This window comes from Nyctibius grandis, chromosome Z, assembly GCF_013368605.1.
Source record: "Nyctibius grandis isolate bNycGra1 chromosome Z, bNycGra1.pri, whole genome shotgun sequence".
Taxonomy (NCBI): Eukaryota; Metazoa; Chordata; class Aves; order Nyctibiiformes; family Nyctibiidae; genus Nyctibius; species Nyctibius grandis.
The window spans coordinates 50,906,144-50,922,623 of NC_090695.1; the positions used below are offsets into that span (position 1 = coordinate 50,906,144).

The 16,480-nt window shown below is 46.3% G+C and overlaps 1 protein-coding gene across 1 annotated transcript in view; it reads left to right on the plus strand.

Annotated features, from left to right (window-relative positions):
• Positions 1–933: 933 nt before the first annotated feature.
• The window catches only part of PRDM6 (PR/SET domain 6), an 80,321-nt gene continuing 64,774 nt past the window's right edge, over positions 934–16,480 (plus strand). The window contains exons 1-2 of the mRNA XM_068423842.1: positions 934–1,453; positions 10,901–11,208. Of these exons, the coding sequence (XP_068279943.1) occupies positions 934–1,453; positions 10,901–11,208 (828 nt within the window). The remainder of the gene's footprint in view (positions 1,454–10,900; positions 11,209–16,480) is intronic.

Consider the following 16,480-nt stretch of genomic DNA (forward strand, 5'->3'; position numbering starts at 1 on the left):
AAAACCCACGTGTCTAGCTCGGAGTCTGCCAGAGTCGAGCGAAGAGCCCGGGCGCGACTGCGATGCGCAGCCACGGCAGAGGGAGCCCGGCGGCTCGCAGCTAGCCGGCCCGCCGGTTCCCGGCACCTGAGGGAGGATCACCCCGGTCCCCCGCGGACAAAGACCAGAAAAGTCTCTCCTCTCAACCCTCCTCTGGCTCGAAGGCTGCCGGGGCTGCCCGCACCTCCGCACGCCGGCCGCGCCGCAGCCGCTCCGACGCACCCCGCTCAGGTAAGGCAGCTCCGGGCCGGAGCGCACGGCGAGGGGCGGCCCCGGTCCCTCCGGCTCTCCCGGCACAGCCAGCCCGGCAGGGCCCCAGCGGGGTACCTTCACCCGGGCGTAGGGTACTGCCGGGCCGTGTCCTCCTCCTGTAAACGCTGGTGTGGAAAGCAGGAGAGGCTGGAGAGAAGAGACTCGCGCGTGGGCGCGTGAGGCTGAAGTTTCCTCCTCCCCGTTGTCAACTTCGAGACTCGTTTGCTCCCGCGGAGAGAGGGAAGGGAACGAAAGGGAAAGACAATGCGTGCGTCGGGGACGGGGTGAGCTGCGCGCCTTTCGGGGCGGCTGGCTCTCCGGCCGGGGACGTGAGGGGCTGCCCGGCGCCTCTCTCCTCCTGACCGCGCTGCGGCGGACGCGGCGGGGCACAGCCTTCTCGCCCCGGCCAGCGCCTTTCTCGTGTGTCCTCCCTGGGAGCCTTCGGGCCGAGGTTTTCTTCCGCCGAGCATGGCACGGGCAGGGAAGCGGCTCGGGGACGGTCCCGCCGCCGACCCCGGGCAGCTGGCGCAGGGTGCCCACGCGTGGGCCGGCATGTTCCAGCGTGCAGAGCGCCGCGGGGCCGGGGCGGGGCGGGGGTCTCACGGCTGCTGTCCCCCTCCTCTCCACTCCACAGGCAGCGCGATGCTGAAGCCCAGCGACCCCGGCGGATCCGCGTTCCTGAAGGTGGATCCCGCCTATCTGCAGCACTGGCAGCAGATTTTCCCGCAGAGCAGCCAGCTCAAGAGCGGCGGGACCCTCGCCCAGCTCCAGCCGCCCGAGAGAGCCGAGCCTCCGGCTGACAGCCTCCGCCAGCGCCCGGCCTCCCTCTCCTCCGCCTCCTCTTCCTCGTCCACTCCGTCTTCCTCCTCCACCTCTTCCTGCGTCGCCGCGGCGGCCGCTTCCCTGGCCGGCCTGACCTCCCTGCCTGTGACCCAGCTCCCGGTCTTCGGACCACTGCAGAGCTCCGAGCCCCCGGCCGGGGGAGCGTCCGCTTCCCTGCAAGGCAAGGACTTGTGCGGGGCCGGCAGCGGCGGCAGCAAATGCGGCGAGCGCGCTGCCGCTCGGTTCCGGTGCACGGCCGAGGAGCTGGACTACTACCTGTACGGGCAGCAGCGGATGGAGATCATCCCCTTGAATCAGCACACCAGTGACCCCAACAACCGTACGTATCGTGCCCGTTCTCGTAGTACCCGATCCCCCCATCCGCCGCCTCTCCCCACACCGGGCCAGCCCAGGGACGCTCCAAGCTGGGGGACCGCAGTCGGTGCCTGCGCCGCTCTCTCCACGAGGAGCATCCTCCACCCTGCCCTTCCCTCCCTTGAGCTTTTGCGTTGTTCCCAGTGCTTTCCGGAGGCGGGCGGTAACCCCTCGGTAACAGCTTTTCTTGTCTGAGACCCAGGTCCTTCCCTGGAAGGCACACTTCTCCGGGAAGGTGGCTGTGGGGGTAGATTTCTCTCGGAGGGCTGCTTAGGAAAATGTATTCAGAAATGGTTCAGAGCAGCTTGCTATAAAGCTGGTCCTTTGTCGCTTTGCTTGTCTCACTCCGTTCCTGCCTGGAAAGCCCGGGCTTCGCTGAATACCCAGAAATCAATTACTCCTCCGAGCTGAGCAGGGGGAAAGTTGCAGTTTTCATCAGATGGACTAGGGCAAAGTTTTCTTCCCTCTTATCTTGGAGTACCGTTTTCCTTTCAGACCTCGTTAACACCTTGCTGGTTTTAGTTTTCACCCCAACGGAAAAGCGTGACATGGTCATTTAATAAGAAAAGCTGGTTTTCTAGATGAAAAAGGTCATCTGCCTGAGTGTCAGAATGCGTTTAGGACTTGGTGGTTAGAAAACGTTTAATACTACTGTTGCCAATTATAGAAGGTTTTTTCTTGTTTGGGGGGGGGGGGGGGGGGGGGGGGGGGGGGGGGGGCGGGGGCGCCCTTATTATTAAACATCTGTACCGACTAGAAGTTTGTGATTTTAGAAATAGGTTCTGTCTGTCTTTTGTTCCTATATCTGTCAATACTATGCGACCGAGGAAATTCACTGGGTGAAAATAACTAGATGAACTGTATTAGTTCATCAGATCTATTACTAACAGAGCACACGGATCTGTCCCTGTTAAAACACTGGAACATGGCTTCAGCGCGTGCACTTCTTTCCATCGCTTCAAACACCCGCTTCAAACACCCTCATTAAGGTTTCTTAAAATTCTTTATTTTTGTTGTCCTTCTCCCCCCCGAAATGGCTATTTAAGGAAGGCTGTCGAAGAGACAAACGAAACCCCAGACCAGCGATCCGTAAGCACACGCCCAAGCAAAACGCGGATTCGTTTAATTTCATTTCAGATGCGGAGTTAGGTTTGAAAGTTTCCATGAAACTCTGTTGTGTATTAATTAAACTGGTGGATGCTAGCATAGTCTTAATCATTGTGCGTATGTCTTAAACAGCGAGAGGAAAGTTGGTTCTGAGTTTGGTGGGGATTTTTCCCCCTTCTTAACATTGAAAATCTTCCTGTTTTGGATACCGAGTTTGTTTTGAGCGACTTCCTCATGCTTAATTTTACCATGTAGTGAAATGTTCTAGTGTATTTTCTATTCTCGGGTGCGGAAAATGTAATCTCATAAATTACAGGCACTTAATGGAATCTGAAATGCACTTTTAATCGCCAGCCGAACCGCTCAGACAATACATGTTTTACTTCTCGGAGCAGCTCTGTAAATCTGCAAGATAAAGGTTTTAAAAAGAGAAAGGAAGATAAAAAAAAACGATTTGGGGGGAGCATTTTTAAGGAGTGAGTGGAATAACAGCATGACGCAGAGTCGCAGGCGAAGCCTGCATAGTTTCTGCCCAACAGTGGTATTAAATGGTGTATTCGAGGAAGCGAACGGGTCGATAGCCGAAAGGTCGCTTGTAAATCCCGTCCGGCTGGGATGGGGCAGCACTCGCCATCTGAAGGACGGGGCAGGGTGCTGCCAGCACGGTCTCTCCCTTTTTTTTTTTTTTTTTTTCCTGCAGCGAGATCTAAAAAGTCTCATCATTGAACTTGTTTACAAGGTGACTTTCGCTCCACCGGTTATTAGTTGTCTCTGAGCAAAAAATTTAACCCGAGTGTTTCAGCCTTCTGGGATCAGGTGCGTTTGCTTCGGGCAACTCGTTTTTAAAAATAAAGAAAAAAAGCAAACTGTAAGTGAGGAAGGAGTGAGGGAATTGCAGTCCGTGCCGTGCCCCACACTCCGCTGGCTTACACGAGCAGAGGCGCGGCAAAGTGAGTTGCAGGGCACCGGCCTGCCTAGCCCTGCGCGGCTCCCTGGGTGCCTCGGGGGTCACGCAAAGAGTCGGTGGGCAGGCAAGGTTTTCAGCCGCTTCGGCTCCGTCCCTCGCTCCCCGTGCTGCACCGGAGGTGCCCGTTTGAAGGAAAGGAGGTTGGGGTTGTGGGTGAGGCGAGGAGCGGTCGACTTTAGTTTGAGTAGTTGCTTGCTTGCTGCACTTCCAGCTCCGGACAGCCCCACCGAAACTGCGAGGCTGACCAAGGGGCGCCTTGCGGGCAGGGGGCTCTTCCCAGCCTGGCACAGAGACCCCCGCCCGGGGGGCCCGATCCCCTCCCCGAAAGCGGCCCCGGCTGCAGCCTGCCGGTGCGGGGTGGGCGGCAGGCCCCTGGCCGCTGCCTGTTCCTCGGGTTTTGATGTTAGGCGTACTTCCTTCGCGAACGAAGAGAGTACCCCCTTTCCCCTCCTTTCCCAAATGCGCCCCTCTCCTTCCCCCCCCCGAGCATCCCCTTCTTTGGGGCAAACTGCGCCCCCCGCCCCCCGGTCTTCCGGCAGGATCCACCCGCCGCGCTCACCCGCTCGGGAGAGGCGCCTTCAAACTTCGCCGATGCCTTGGGCCGCTCTCCGGGCGGCCGGCTCAGCGCCGCGGGGCAGCGGGACAGCGAGGAGGCGGGAGAGCGGGTGGCTCCCGCGGAGGCGGTGGCGTCGCTCCCGGCTGCCCGCCACCCCGCCAGGCCCCGCTCCCCAGCGCCCGGCCCGGCGCCGGGCGGCCACCGTGGGAAGATGGATGGGCGGCGGTTTCCCCGTAGACACACGCCTTAATCGTCAAATATCAACGAATATGGCACGGTCTTGGGCGAGGGAGCGAGGCGAGGGCCGCCAAGGAGGTGTGGGTTAAGTGTCTGCGTGTAATTGTTTTACACTGAAATGGGTTTAGTTTGGGGGGGGAGGCAACAAAGAAACAAAGCCCTAATTAGGGCCCTGCAGTCTTTACTCCCAGGGAAGTAAAGGGGATTATGTTAAAACCCTGATAATGTGGCAGGCGGCTGGGGACCGCTTTCTTCCCGTCTCCGAATCTGGAAGGATGAGGGTATTTCTGGGCGCTGGGGGAGGGGCGCGTGCGCGGCGAGGAGGAGATCTCCTAGGGTGGGTTTGGGGTGCGAGGCCGGCTTGCTCCCCTATAGGTTTGCCCCTCGCTGCTGGGGAGAGGCTTTGGCAAGGAGAAGTCCGTAACACTTCCACCTTCACCAGAAAGCGCCAACCTGCCGCTGTAATAAATACGTTGTGTAAAACTACAGTGTCGCGCAAGCAAGCGGTTTGTACGCCTCTTCCCATTTAATTTACGGGGAGACAGTGTATATATAACATGCTGTGGAGCGGATTGCTGTGGGGAATATTTGTTTGTTTTTTTTTTCTCTGGACTGCTGGTAACCTATATGATTTAGCTATTTTACATCATTAGTTACCCAGCACCCTTAAACATAGCAGATAGCCATATATTAGATTGAGGTTAGGGAAGGTGGTGACTGTTTATTTAGGGTGATAAAATGGTCCATCAGCAGTAATCTCCATCGATATGTGCCACCAGGAGATGAAGGATGAGGGGACAAGCCACAATTAATTGCCCTATAGTTTTGTAGGAGAGAGTGGAGCCGGTGCGGACTGAACTTCGATCTCCTCTCCCAGAGCCTATTCATCATCTCTACATTGTGTATGGGGGTCTCTCAGGGGCAGGGGTGGCAAGGTTTATCTACACACAATATTCTCCTACCCTTCTCATACCTGACAGGGAAATTTAATTCATTCATACCTTCAATCGAAGGCAGGGGAAGTCAAACCCACCTCCCCCCACCCGCCTCGCAAAAAAACCCCAAAAGCCGCTCCGCAAGCGTGACGGCTCCCCCCGACCCCCGTCCTACCCCGCGGGGCGCCCAGGAGGGCCCTCCTCGCACAGCGTCTTCCTCGGAAGGGCTGGGGCGGTGTGTGCCTGACCCCCGGTCGCGGGGCTCGGACCCCGCGGCAGCTCTTGCGCCGCTGCGGGAGCACCGCCCGGGCGGCCGGCGGGGCGCAGGGGGGGCTTCGCTTCGCCTCGGGGAGGCGAGGCGAGGAGAGGGGTTAAAAGCCCGGGAAGGGTTGGGCAGAGACGGAAGGGGGCGCCGGGACCCGGGGGCGGCCGCGGCTCGCCGCCCTCCCGCGACCCAGACCCTGGGGCAGCAGCCCGGGCTCGGCCCCGCGCTGCGCAGCGAGCGTTTAGAGTAGGTAAATAAATAAAGGGAACACGAGGGGGAAAATGCGTCTGTGTTTTGTCCCCCCGAATGTCTGCCTCAAGTCAGGCAGTCTGCGAGAAACTGCGACTGATTTCTCAAAAAGGGGTGGGTGTCAGCTCATCGATGGGGAAACTGAGGCACGAGGAAGCTGTGATCCCTAGGAAAGCGCCAGCCCTCAAGAAACGAAAGGGTACTGTCTCACCCTGCCCACCCTCCCTCTTAGCTGGGTACCCGGGCCCAGCCAGGGACGCAGGGCCAGCAGCAGTGATTTATATTTGCAAGTGAGTAATACCGTGTGAAATGATGGCCGCTCACACCAGATACCTGCATGCTTGCGGTGAATTATGAAGCAAGGGGTCAGAGGCCACCCTTCTCTAATACCAGCAAACTGCAGGTATCGTGTATAACTGCACCTTTGAAGCATATTATTGCCAAGACAAAAATGTATTTCTTTCATTTATTGTTACAGCTGGTTTGCTGGTTAAAAGACTATGTTGAACCCTACTTTTCACTGACAAAAGCTTTCTCCTCTCAGATTTCCTTTAAAATATGCAGTAGTAGTGTTATTGAGGTTGGACAGTGTTTAGTATTATATTTTGAGGGCAATGATGTGTCCTTTCCCTTTTGCTTAGGTTTAGTACTTTTAAGTGTACTCTCATGGAGTTCTAGTGCTGGCATTACACTGTGTTCATTTTTATGGAGGCAAATAAACGATAACATATTGCGCTCCTCCTAAAAGAGCCATACCAAACAGCTCCACAAGGAAATAGTTTAATTTTTTTCTTGCTTCTTCCTTGCCTTAATCCTTCCATCTATAGAGCATGACAGTATAAAGTGAGAAACTGATCTCCTTCCAAAGAGTCTGGCTGCATCTGGGCCTGCAATGGAGCATTCCCACTGACCTTACCTTCTAAGTCTCCTGATTTTATCAGGACACACTGCTCTGGCTGCAGTCCTCCTCACTTTTTCATTTTCAGGAAATCCCTCAATTTTCTCACATTTCTTGATTTGGGGCTTGACTGATGCTATTAGAGCCAGTGGAAGTATTAATTTCAGCGGTCTTTGGAGGAGGCCTGTACTCACATAGTTGCTCTGTGAGCCCGCAATAGGAAGGGCACAGTACGTCTCTCCTTGCCCTCTGTGGCAGTCCTCTGGAAAGATCACACTTGTCCCACCATGTCCCTTTTATGTGAACTTCCCACGCCCATGTGGGTCTTAACAGTTGCCATCCAGTTTGGAGACTCTAGTGATGTTGGTGGGTTACACCACTTTCCTTTTTAAAGAAATCCCTTCTTTTCCATGTATTATTAAGCAAGTTGGTGCACCGCATCACATCCTCCTTTGCAGTATCCATGAAGATGATGCTGTTGTTCCTTTCTGTGAGGCAGGGTAGCATGCAAGTCTTGAAGTTCTTCCTTTTTTCCCCTATCTGATATTAAGGACTTCCTTCCCTTGTCCTCTGAGGCAGAGGAATCCACTACTTACAGTGACTATCTTTAAATGGGTGGTGTAATGTTATTGAAAGTGTGCTTGGGTCAAAGCCTTCCATGTATCGTTACACAAAAGTTAGTCACAGAAGAGGAAAAGATGCACGGTAACTTTTTACTCAAGGCATGATAAGATATGTCCAGTAGGGCTTCTACTCCTTATAACATCTATGGGGATTTTTAAAAATTTTATTTGTACAATTACATAAAAATTAAAGATAGATGTATGAAGCATGCAACTAAGAAGAATTTCAGTCCTGCTTAGTATTGAAGTCAGACTCCTTCCCTCTCATCAACAAGCCATAAACCAAAACAGTTTCAGAGGATGTCCCCTTTTCCAAATTTTCAACTTTGGCAGGACAAAGGGAAAGGAACACAGCAGGAGATCAGTCAAGCATTAAGACGTTACCAGTGGTTTTGGACAGTGGAAAATAAATATCACCATGTGCGAATTTCTGTAAGGGTAAATTACAGTGGCACAGGGTTTGTTTATACTCCTCGTCAATTTCTTAATTTCTTTTCCTTGAAAAGATAGAAACAAAATGTTGTATCCACACTCATGCACACATACTGTCAGGACAAAGTGAAGAAATCCTTGTTCTAGGCAGGTACTAAAAGTTGTGTGCATGAAAAGTTATGCACATCTGGTGGCAGGATGCAGGAAATTGACACTGAAATTGCCTGAGTGGAGTCATGAAGATGTCTTAGCATTTTTAATGTAAGTTGCTACAGAGACATGGTGTCTCCAAGAAAGCCATTAATAATCTGAACTACCTGAAGGGAGGTTGTAGTGAAGTGGGAGTTGGCCTCTTCTCCCGAGCAACTAGCGATAGGACAAGAGGGCACAGCCTCAAGCTTCGCCAGGGGAGGTTCAGGTTGGACATTAGGAAGAATTTCTTTACAGAAAGGGTTATTAGACATTGGAATGGGCTGCCCAGGGAGGTGGTGGAGTCACCATCTCTGAATGTGTTTAAGAAAAGACTGGACATGGCCCTTAGTGCCATGGTCTAGTTGACAGGGTGGTGTAAGGGCAACGGTTGGACTCTATGATCCCTGAGGTCTCTTCCAACCTGGTTGATTCTGTGATTCTGTGATTCTGTAATCAGGTAGTTGGGAGGAGAGTCGCGCGTCTAGAAGATGGTCAAACAGTGCAAACAGGTGGGATTCAAGGGCCTGCCCTGGCTGCTAGTTGGCGTCATGGTTAGACATCCTCTCTTTAAGCTCTCAGTTTTCCTGTCAGATGTTTTCTTTCTAACTTGGATGGTAAGATGCCGGATTTGTTTAAAGTGTATGCACATGCCAGCCTGCTTGGGGTTGGTTTTTTTTTTTTTCCTGTTTGAGATCCTTTCCTGTATGATCTCCAATGCCAAACTCCAATGCAGTCCCTGTGTCCTTCGGATATGCCAAAAACACAGGGTTTCTTGATGACTGGTTTTGAAGAGGGAAGAAAAGATGCTGTGGTGATACCTCACTTTCCAAACTAGCTGTGGAAATAACAACAACAGAGAAAGCCCCGGCGTGTACTTGCTGCCTTTTATTCATTCTGACTGGGAATGGCTGTAGGAATATCTGCTGCATAATAATCTTCTCTCAGGACTAGCCAGAAACCTTTTCCCTGGGGTTCTGCAAATCTCATCCTCCAGCCACCTCTAATTGACGTGGCTGAGCGAGCAAAACCCCTCTGCAGTTTGCGGCTTAGCCCAACAAAAGAGTCATTTTGCGACAGAGATTATATTGTTAAGGAAAAGCTTTAACCCCCCCAGCCAAAAGGCTTTTTTTTTTGCCAATATAAGCAGGGTCCCCACTAGGTGGCTTTATCCTGTAGCTGCTCCGGAGTGTTGCGGTGAAGGCAAGGGCTCTGCTTCCCTCCTGCCTTCCTGCCCTTAGGCTGCATGACATGTCAGGGATGGCATGGAGTGAGCTTCATACGCAGGCTTTCTTCTGCGGGGGCACCCATCAGAGCAATGCACAGCTCAGGGCTTGCTTGCTTGCTTTCTGCTAAGATCTGTAATCGATGTTACGGGTAGAGAACTTGGAACCGATGAGCACCAAGTAGGGACACATGCATTTCCTACAAGACTCAAAGTGTAATGATTTCAGGGGAAATTAGCTTCTATGTGTAACTTTCAAATATTTTCATGTTGCTAAATACAACATTTTCGTATGGTTCAATTTAAAAGAGGACAACAGGAAATAGTGCCTAGGAAGTGTGTCTAAAATTGGAGAATGCAAACAGAGGCCATATTTTCAAAATACAGCTTTTATTATCGTTTAGCAACTTTTACTGAATAGAGGAAGGTTTTTCTTTGAAGGCTCTGTAGGAAAGAGGCCTACATAGTACACAGTATATCCACCTTGGAAAGAAGAACAGCTGAGTCTGTCCTGAGAATTGAAACTGTGATTACAGGCAACCAAGCAGGTATAAATCTGTGGCTTAGACCAAGAAGCTCCAGCTTCTATAGTGAATACTGTGTTTTATTTTTATAAGAATGGATGTAGGTTGCATAAAATTATTGGGGGAAAGATCTAGGACTTGCTACACAAGTACTGTGGCATAGTTATTGTTTTTCCTTTGTGGAATAAATTTATATGAAAACCTTGACCGTGCTACAAAAGTGAAATGTGCAGAAGACAGTAACCTATTTTAATAGATTTATTGTTATGTTAACTCAGCAAGCTGCCAGAGAAATGGAGTTCCTGAGTATGAAACATTTTCCTGGAAGTTGTACATTCATGGCATATGCAATAGTGTGCAGTGGAAACATTTAACCAAAATTTTCTTTGCTCAAAATAGCAAAATCACAGTAGGATCTTCCCAAAATAGAGAAGCATCATCTGTGATTAAGACCAGTTAGGGAAATTAACATTTTTACAAATGGGTCTTTTTCATGGGAACTACTCACAAAACCCAACATACTGTTTTTGTTCTTAGCCTCAGCTACACGTAATAGGCAAAGAACATGCATTCCCATCCAATAAAAATTTTCAAATATGTGCTAGGAATCAGTAATATTTGCTACATAATTTCAATTTAAAGATTAGATTCAGCTATAAGAAGTAAATGTCCATTGTCATTCATGAGCTCTGTTTTATTTATTTTCTAAATAGACAGGCATGCGCACACATGTTAATGTAAAAAGTAGAGCTAATGTTAATTTAAAATAAGGATGAAATTAAATCCTGTTTCAGTTAAAACCTTGGGCTGAGATGTGGTAAGGCAAATGAAGGGGACTTGTAAGGCATTATGACTGTGTTTTAAAATGTCTCACCAAAGCACACTGGGATGGTTTAAATGGGCTATTTGTATTAGTCAAAAAATGAACCTTAAAAAACTGTGTGAAAATAAACGAGTCTTGGCAGATCTGCGAACACACCAGGCTTGCAAAATGTCTGCAGGGTTTCTGCTCAACCTTTGGGATTTCTCATTAAGGGCTTTGGCGAGCTCAGGAAAACCATCCTAAGCAACGAGCAAAAGGGCACAGTGTGTATGAGTGCTGTACAGGAGAAGCAGAGAGATTGGCATGATCTTGCCCATGGCAGTGATCACAGTGGTGGCCAGCAGCACCATATTGATGGTGTTTCTCCCTGTTTGCCCCACAGGATGTGACATGTGTGCTGATAACCGCAACGGTGAGTGCCCCATGCACGGCCCCCTCCACTCCCTGCGCCGGCTGGTGGGCACCAGCAGTGCTGCCGCAGCAGCCCCTCCGCCCGAGATCCCAGAGTGGCTCCGCGACCTGCCCCGGGAAGTGTGTCTGTGCACCAGCACAGTGCCTGGCCTGGCCTATGGCATCTGCGCGGCGCAGCGCATCCAGCAAGGCACCTGGATTGGGCCCTTCCAGGGAGTCCTGCTCTTGCCAGAGAAGGTTCAAGCAGGAGCCATCAGGAACACTCAGCATCTCTGGGAAGTAAGTAGTCATCTTTCCCTCCTTGTCAAATTTGATTGTTTCGAAGTAGACATTGAGTGTAGTTGTATGTAGTACTAGCACTGTTCACTAGCCATGAAAAAAAAACAACACAATTTAAGTAAGCTGACACAGCAGATTTGAAATGTAGTGCAAGCAAAAGCCTTGCTGCACTAGAGGTAGCCAGAAAACCAGTGGACACCTCAGAGCTCCAATTGGTTTGCATAGGAAGAGCAGATTGTTGCATGTTGCATGTGCTGTGATGCAGAATAGAGAGATGTGGCCAGAGAAGTGAGGTTATAACACACAATGCTGTTCACATTTTGACCTCAGTAACAAAGAGCTGATGGAACTCTCAGGTCACCGTACCAGCTGTATCATCTTAGTCTGAGTAGCACATGTGTGTTGAGATGGCATATTGCACCATTACTGTGGCCTACAGACAGCCCAAGAAAGCTGCTGAAACAAGTGCGGGAGCCTATTCTACAGCCCTGCTATTTGCACAGTGAAGGTATTAGTGCTTGTGCACAATTTAGTTCAATTCTGGTTCTGCACCAACCATACATTCCCCTGATGACGCTTTCAGTGCTTTTGTGTGAAAGCCACTTACAGTTCTCTGAAAATGTTCTCTTTTTTGTATTTGTCACCATCTTAGAGAGGGCAACAGTGGTTGATATGAAAACATTCAGGCTGTGATAGTTAGGTTTGTTTTGCGATGAATACTGACTGTGGTTTGGCGGAACAGATCATAAACACACTATTGTATTCCTTTGGCCGTACAGGGACATCCATGGCTGTTACTGTTCGTGACCGTGTACTTTTTCTCCAGTGAAGCACTGGAGTTTTGTGCTTAGGTATAGATTGTACACAGATGCTAACAACAGCATCTTGTGGTAAGTTAATTTAGAAAAAAAAGACAGCATATGCTCATGTTACACACATCTAATAATTAATAGGGAACATGTATAATCCCTGTGTGTGTCACTACTTCTTATTTACTAAAACAGCATACTGTCTTACCTAGTCTTTTGTCATTCTTACTTCTTTGCTTTGTGCTGGAAGGTGTCTTTTCTTAGTTCTGCTTAGTCCTGTGTAGCTGTAGCTTCTGCTCACCTCAAGACTAACTGCTACAGAGAGTCATTAAAAACATGCCTGTAGATCTGCAGGTGATGATATTTACTCATCTAGACCAAATCTGACTCTTCAGAGTATAAGGGGACGTGCTTGCTGGTTAGAAACCCAACAAGGAGTCCACAAAGATGCAAAGAGTATTTTTGCTGCCTTCAATTGGTGTACAGCAGAAGTGGATGGATTTTTAAAAGATATTTGGTGTTGTGGAGCCAGCATGTTGTGTGTAGAATTTGTTCACAGAAGACCTCTGAATATTTAGGTTGTCAGCTCTTTGGGACTGATGATTAACTCTTTCCATCATATTATGTTCTATTTTTGCATACTATCTAAAATGTGTGACTTCTTTCTATGAGTAGGAGCTCCTATGCATTTCTTATACGCAAACAAATAGTAACTAACACATCAGGGTCTTTGTCTCAAAGTATTCACCCAAAAGAGTAATTGTGGCAAGTGGGAGATTTTCACATTAAAGGGCAGAAGATGACTCTCAGAACATTTACACTGAAATGTCAAATCCATCCATCAGTAAAACCGGATGACTTGCAATCATTGGGAGTTTTGTTGCTGCCTTCAGTGCAGATGGAATTTCTCTCGTATAACAGATATTAATAAATCGGACTTAAATCTCTTCCTACCAAAGCTCAGTGATTATAATAAGAGCATTTTGGGATATGTTATTAATCAAATTTTTTTTATGGAACACTATAATGATGCCGGAGGCTTAATTTTCAATGTTAAGAGGGGTTTTCTGTTTTAGACTATGCTAGTTAACAGAATATAAAATAATAAAATAAGCTTGCCAGATCATCAGGTTACATAAAATATTGAAATTTAGCTAAAAATAAATGGAGTTAGAGAATTTTAAATTATCCTTAAATAATTATCCTTAAATTATCAATTTAATTTTTTAAAATTATGAATCAGTTTTATGCAAGTTAAGTTGCAAATATTGATAATATCTTTTTAAATAGGCAATAATTTTTTAGTCTAATTTCAGATGAACTTAAAAATTGTTCTAAAGCAATGAAATAAGGAAGGTTCTTGGGGGAAAAGCCAAAAGCAAACAAGAAAAAGATGTTAAGTAAAAATGAGAAATAGTACTGATGTCTGTGCCAGATTCAGGCCATTGATGGGTGTCAGCTGAGTTTTTGTGTGGGTTTGTTCTTCTGTTCTTAACACACAACACAGATTTCCTGTCGGATAGCAAAACGAGTGTGTATATTTTAAGTGAATTATCTTAAAATAATAACTAAAATCAGTTTTTTTGGGGTGGTATTGTGGGCAGCTCACAGTCTCAGATTATTTCTGTTAATTGCAAAAATTGTTAGCAAAGAATCACATACTCTAAGCTCTAGCTAAAAGTTTTGGCCGATTCTCATTTGTTTTGACTTTCAATTTGGTATGTTTTATCTATCAGAGAACTAATGTTTAATAAAGAAAAAAGTACAGCAAAAGAAAGCAATCAGAAAGTGTGTGTGATTTTACAAAGCTGATCTATGAAATAAATAAAAGCCAATGAAAGTATGTATCTGAATAGTCTGTATTCTTTCAGTCTATATGGTATAGGAGTGTGGATTAAATCACTGAACGTTAAAGGAACGTCTCATCATTGTCCCTATATAAAGTTGTGGCTCTAGTCAACTCTCTTCCACTGATCTTTTCAAGATAGCTGCAAATACAAGTATGTCCACAGATCAGTTATTTAGCATTACGTCTTGGTGGACCTTATAGAGAGAACTTCTCTTAGTACCGTAAATAGCATTCTAATATTTTTTCTCTCAGCACTGCAAAGTAAAAATGATAGATACTTGTTTTCATTTACAGTTCTTTGTTTTCAGTGTATACCATATAAATAGAAGGGCTATTGCAAAGACTTTTAAGCATAGTTACTGATTTGGAAGCTTTTAAAATTCTCTTTGTTGTGGGAAACATCAGAAGCACTGCATTTGATGTATAGTTCAACGCTACGGAAATATGCTTCAGTGTGTCTGCACGAGTGTTCCCACCATGCACTCAATGTTTGTTTTGTATGTAATCCATACAGCATAACGTACAGCGATTCAGAGTAAATGACATACCATTCCATTACCTCACAACAGGCCTTGACACTTATGGGTGTTCATGGGAAATTATAGAGTTCTCTCACAATCGTCCAAGATAATTTTTTATAACTTACGGAAAGATCAGTGCTTCAGAAAGCCAAAAATATTAGTCATTTTTAGTTATAGGTTTTTTTTTTCTCCCTTCGGCCCTCTTCTATCCAATCCAAAGTTTGCTTGTATTTTATAAGAACACAATAAACTCTGATTTGTTTAAAAGAAAAACAGGAGTGGGTGTATTAAGTAAACACTCTCTTTGGTAATACAGGCATTTATTCCAGCACTGCTTGATAATATTTCTGATTTTTTTCTTTTTTTTTTTTTCATTTTGAAGTAATGAGAACAATTCTTTCGTTAGTGCAAAGAAAACAGAGACTTTCTCAGCAATTAGGTCTTACTGATGAGGATGAGATAAATTTCCCCTAATGTGTTTTCTAATAGAGAAGTGAAAAGGCACACTTGATTCCAATATATATGAAAACATTATCTCAATTATTAATGTGTCCTTACTCCCTGGAGATAAATTAATCTAGTTGCACATGGTTTCCCCTTTCTGTTTAACATCAAAATTTAATAAGAGTAGACTTAGGGAATGTATACGATATACACTTAAATTCTATTAGCATAAAATACAGAAGTTTAAAAGGCTTATGCATTTTAGTAGTCGAAGTTTATCGGGCTCCAAACTTTAAACTGAATTCTGGAAACAGCTAAATTGTAAATGGTCTTTTTCCCTGCAAATGCAGTTTAGATGAAAAAGCTTTTACTGACAGACGTATCAAAGGATAGACTCTTACAGTTTCCTTTTCTTCATTCGCCTGCTAAAGTGTTGCTGACTTTTTTTTTTGTCAGAGATCAAATAGTTGTTTTTCTTGGAATACCCGAGAATGTTAAATACATTATTTCACTTTATTTTAACTTGACTTAATTTAAGTTTTGCTTTTCTGGAAGAAATACTTTTTCATATGATAGTTTTTTTACAGGGATGAGCAAAATATACGTATAGCAGGGTGTTCATTAGTAATTGAAAAATGCTAAGCCTGTGTTACTGATTTTCCCCTTAAATAGACAGGATTAACTGGTGCTCCCAGAAAGCGTGCGTGTCATTTTAATAAAGTACCATTTGGGTACTTATTGGCTTTTTTATGCCTCAACTGAAGTCAAAGAAAATATTGCCTTTGACTTCATCTGGACCAAGAACAGGCATTTTGCTGGGACGCATGCTGGCCAGAGTCCATGCAGCGATACTGTACATTTCTGTACAAATTAATATGCAGAGAGAATCCTTACCTTTCAAACGAAGCACTCATTCCAGTTATGGTGATAGATTTGTATTCAGGTTCTCAAGGCTGTAGTTTTGGACTAAATTCGCTGCTACAGAGAAGCACTGGGGGATAGAATTATGTGCATGCCGTAGTTCTATTAAAGTGAAAATTATGTTTCTCAGCAATCCATCATCTGGTATTCTAAACTGCTTGTCAGCCCTGTTTCAGATATGTCATGTTCATGAAATTCAAATAATTTTGTCTTGAAAAAACCCCTTAGTTATATTACTGTTATATCTTAAATAATGCAGAGTAACAGCTGGTGCCATTCTGCTGTTGTTTTGCTTTGCTTTTTCTGAGGATTTTGTGTGGTGTACCACACTTGCATTTATTTTCTATTTAAAAAGCACAATAATTTTTACTTTTACATGGATTTTAAGTTTGCATACTGCCTACTGTAAATATCCCTAATGTTGTGTTCAATAGCTTGCTAAGCCGAAAGTTCGGTAAGAGCACATTCAGCGTCACTGCTTCTTTCATTTATGTACCTTAGAAGAAAATTGTGCTAAGCCGCTATAAAGCATCTTAATAACATTAGTATTTCTGGATCACTTAGTATCACATTTTTCCAGATAACTTTTGTAAGTTATAGATTCCTTACTTAAGATCAATATAAAGTTAGTTTGTTCCTGAATATAAAAGCTACTTTGTGCTTGATAATTCTTATTCTTAGAAAAACTAAACTAAACCTTGATGTTTCTTTTAGAAACCCTGTGATTT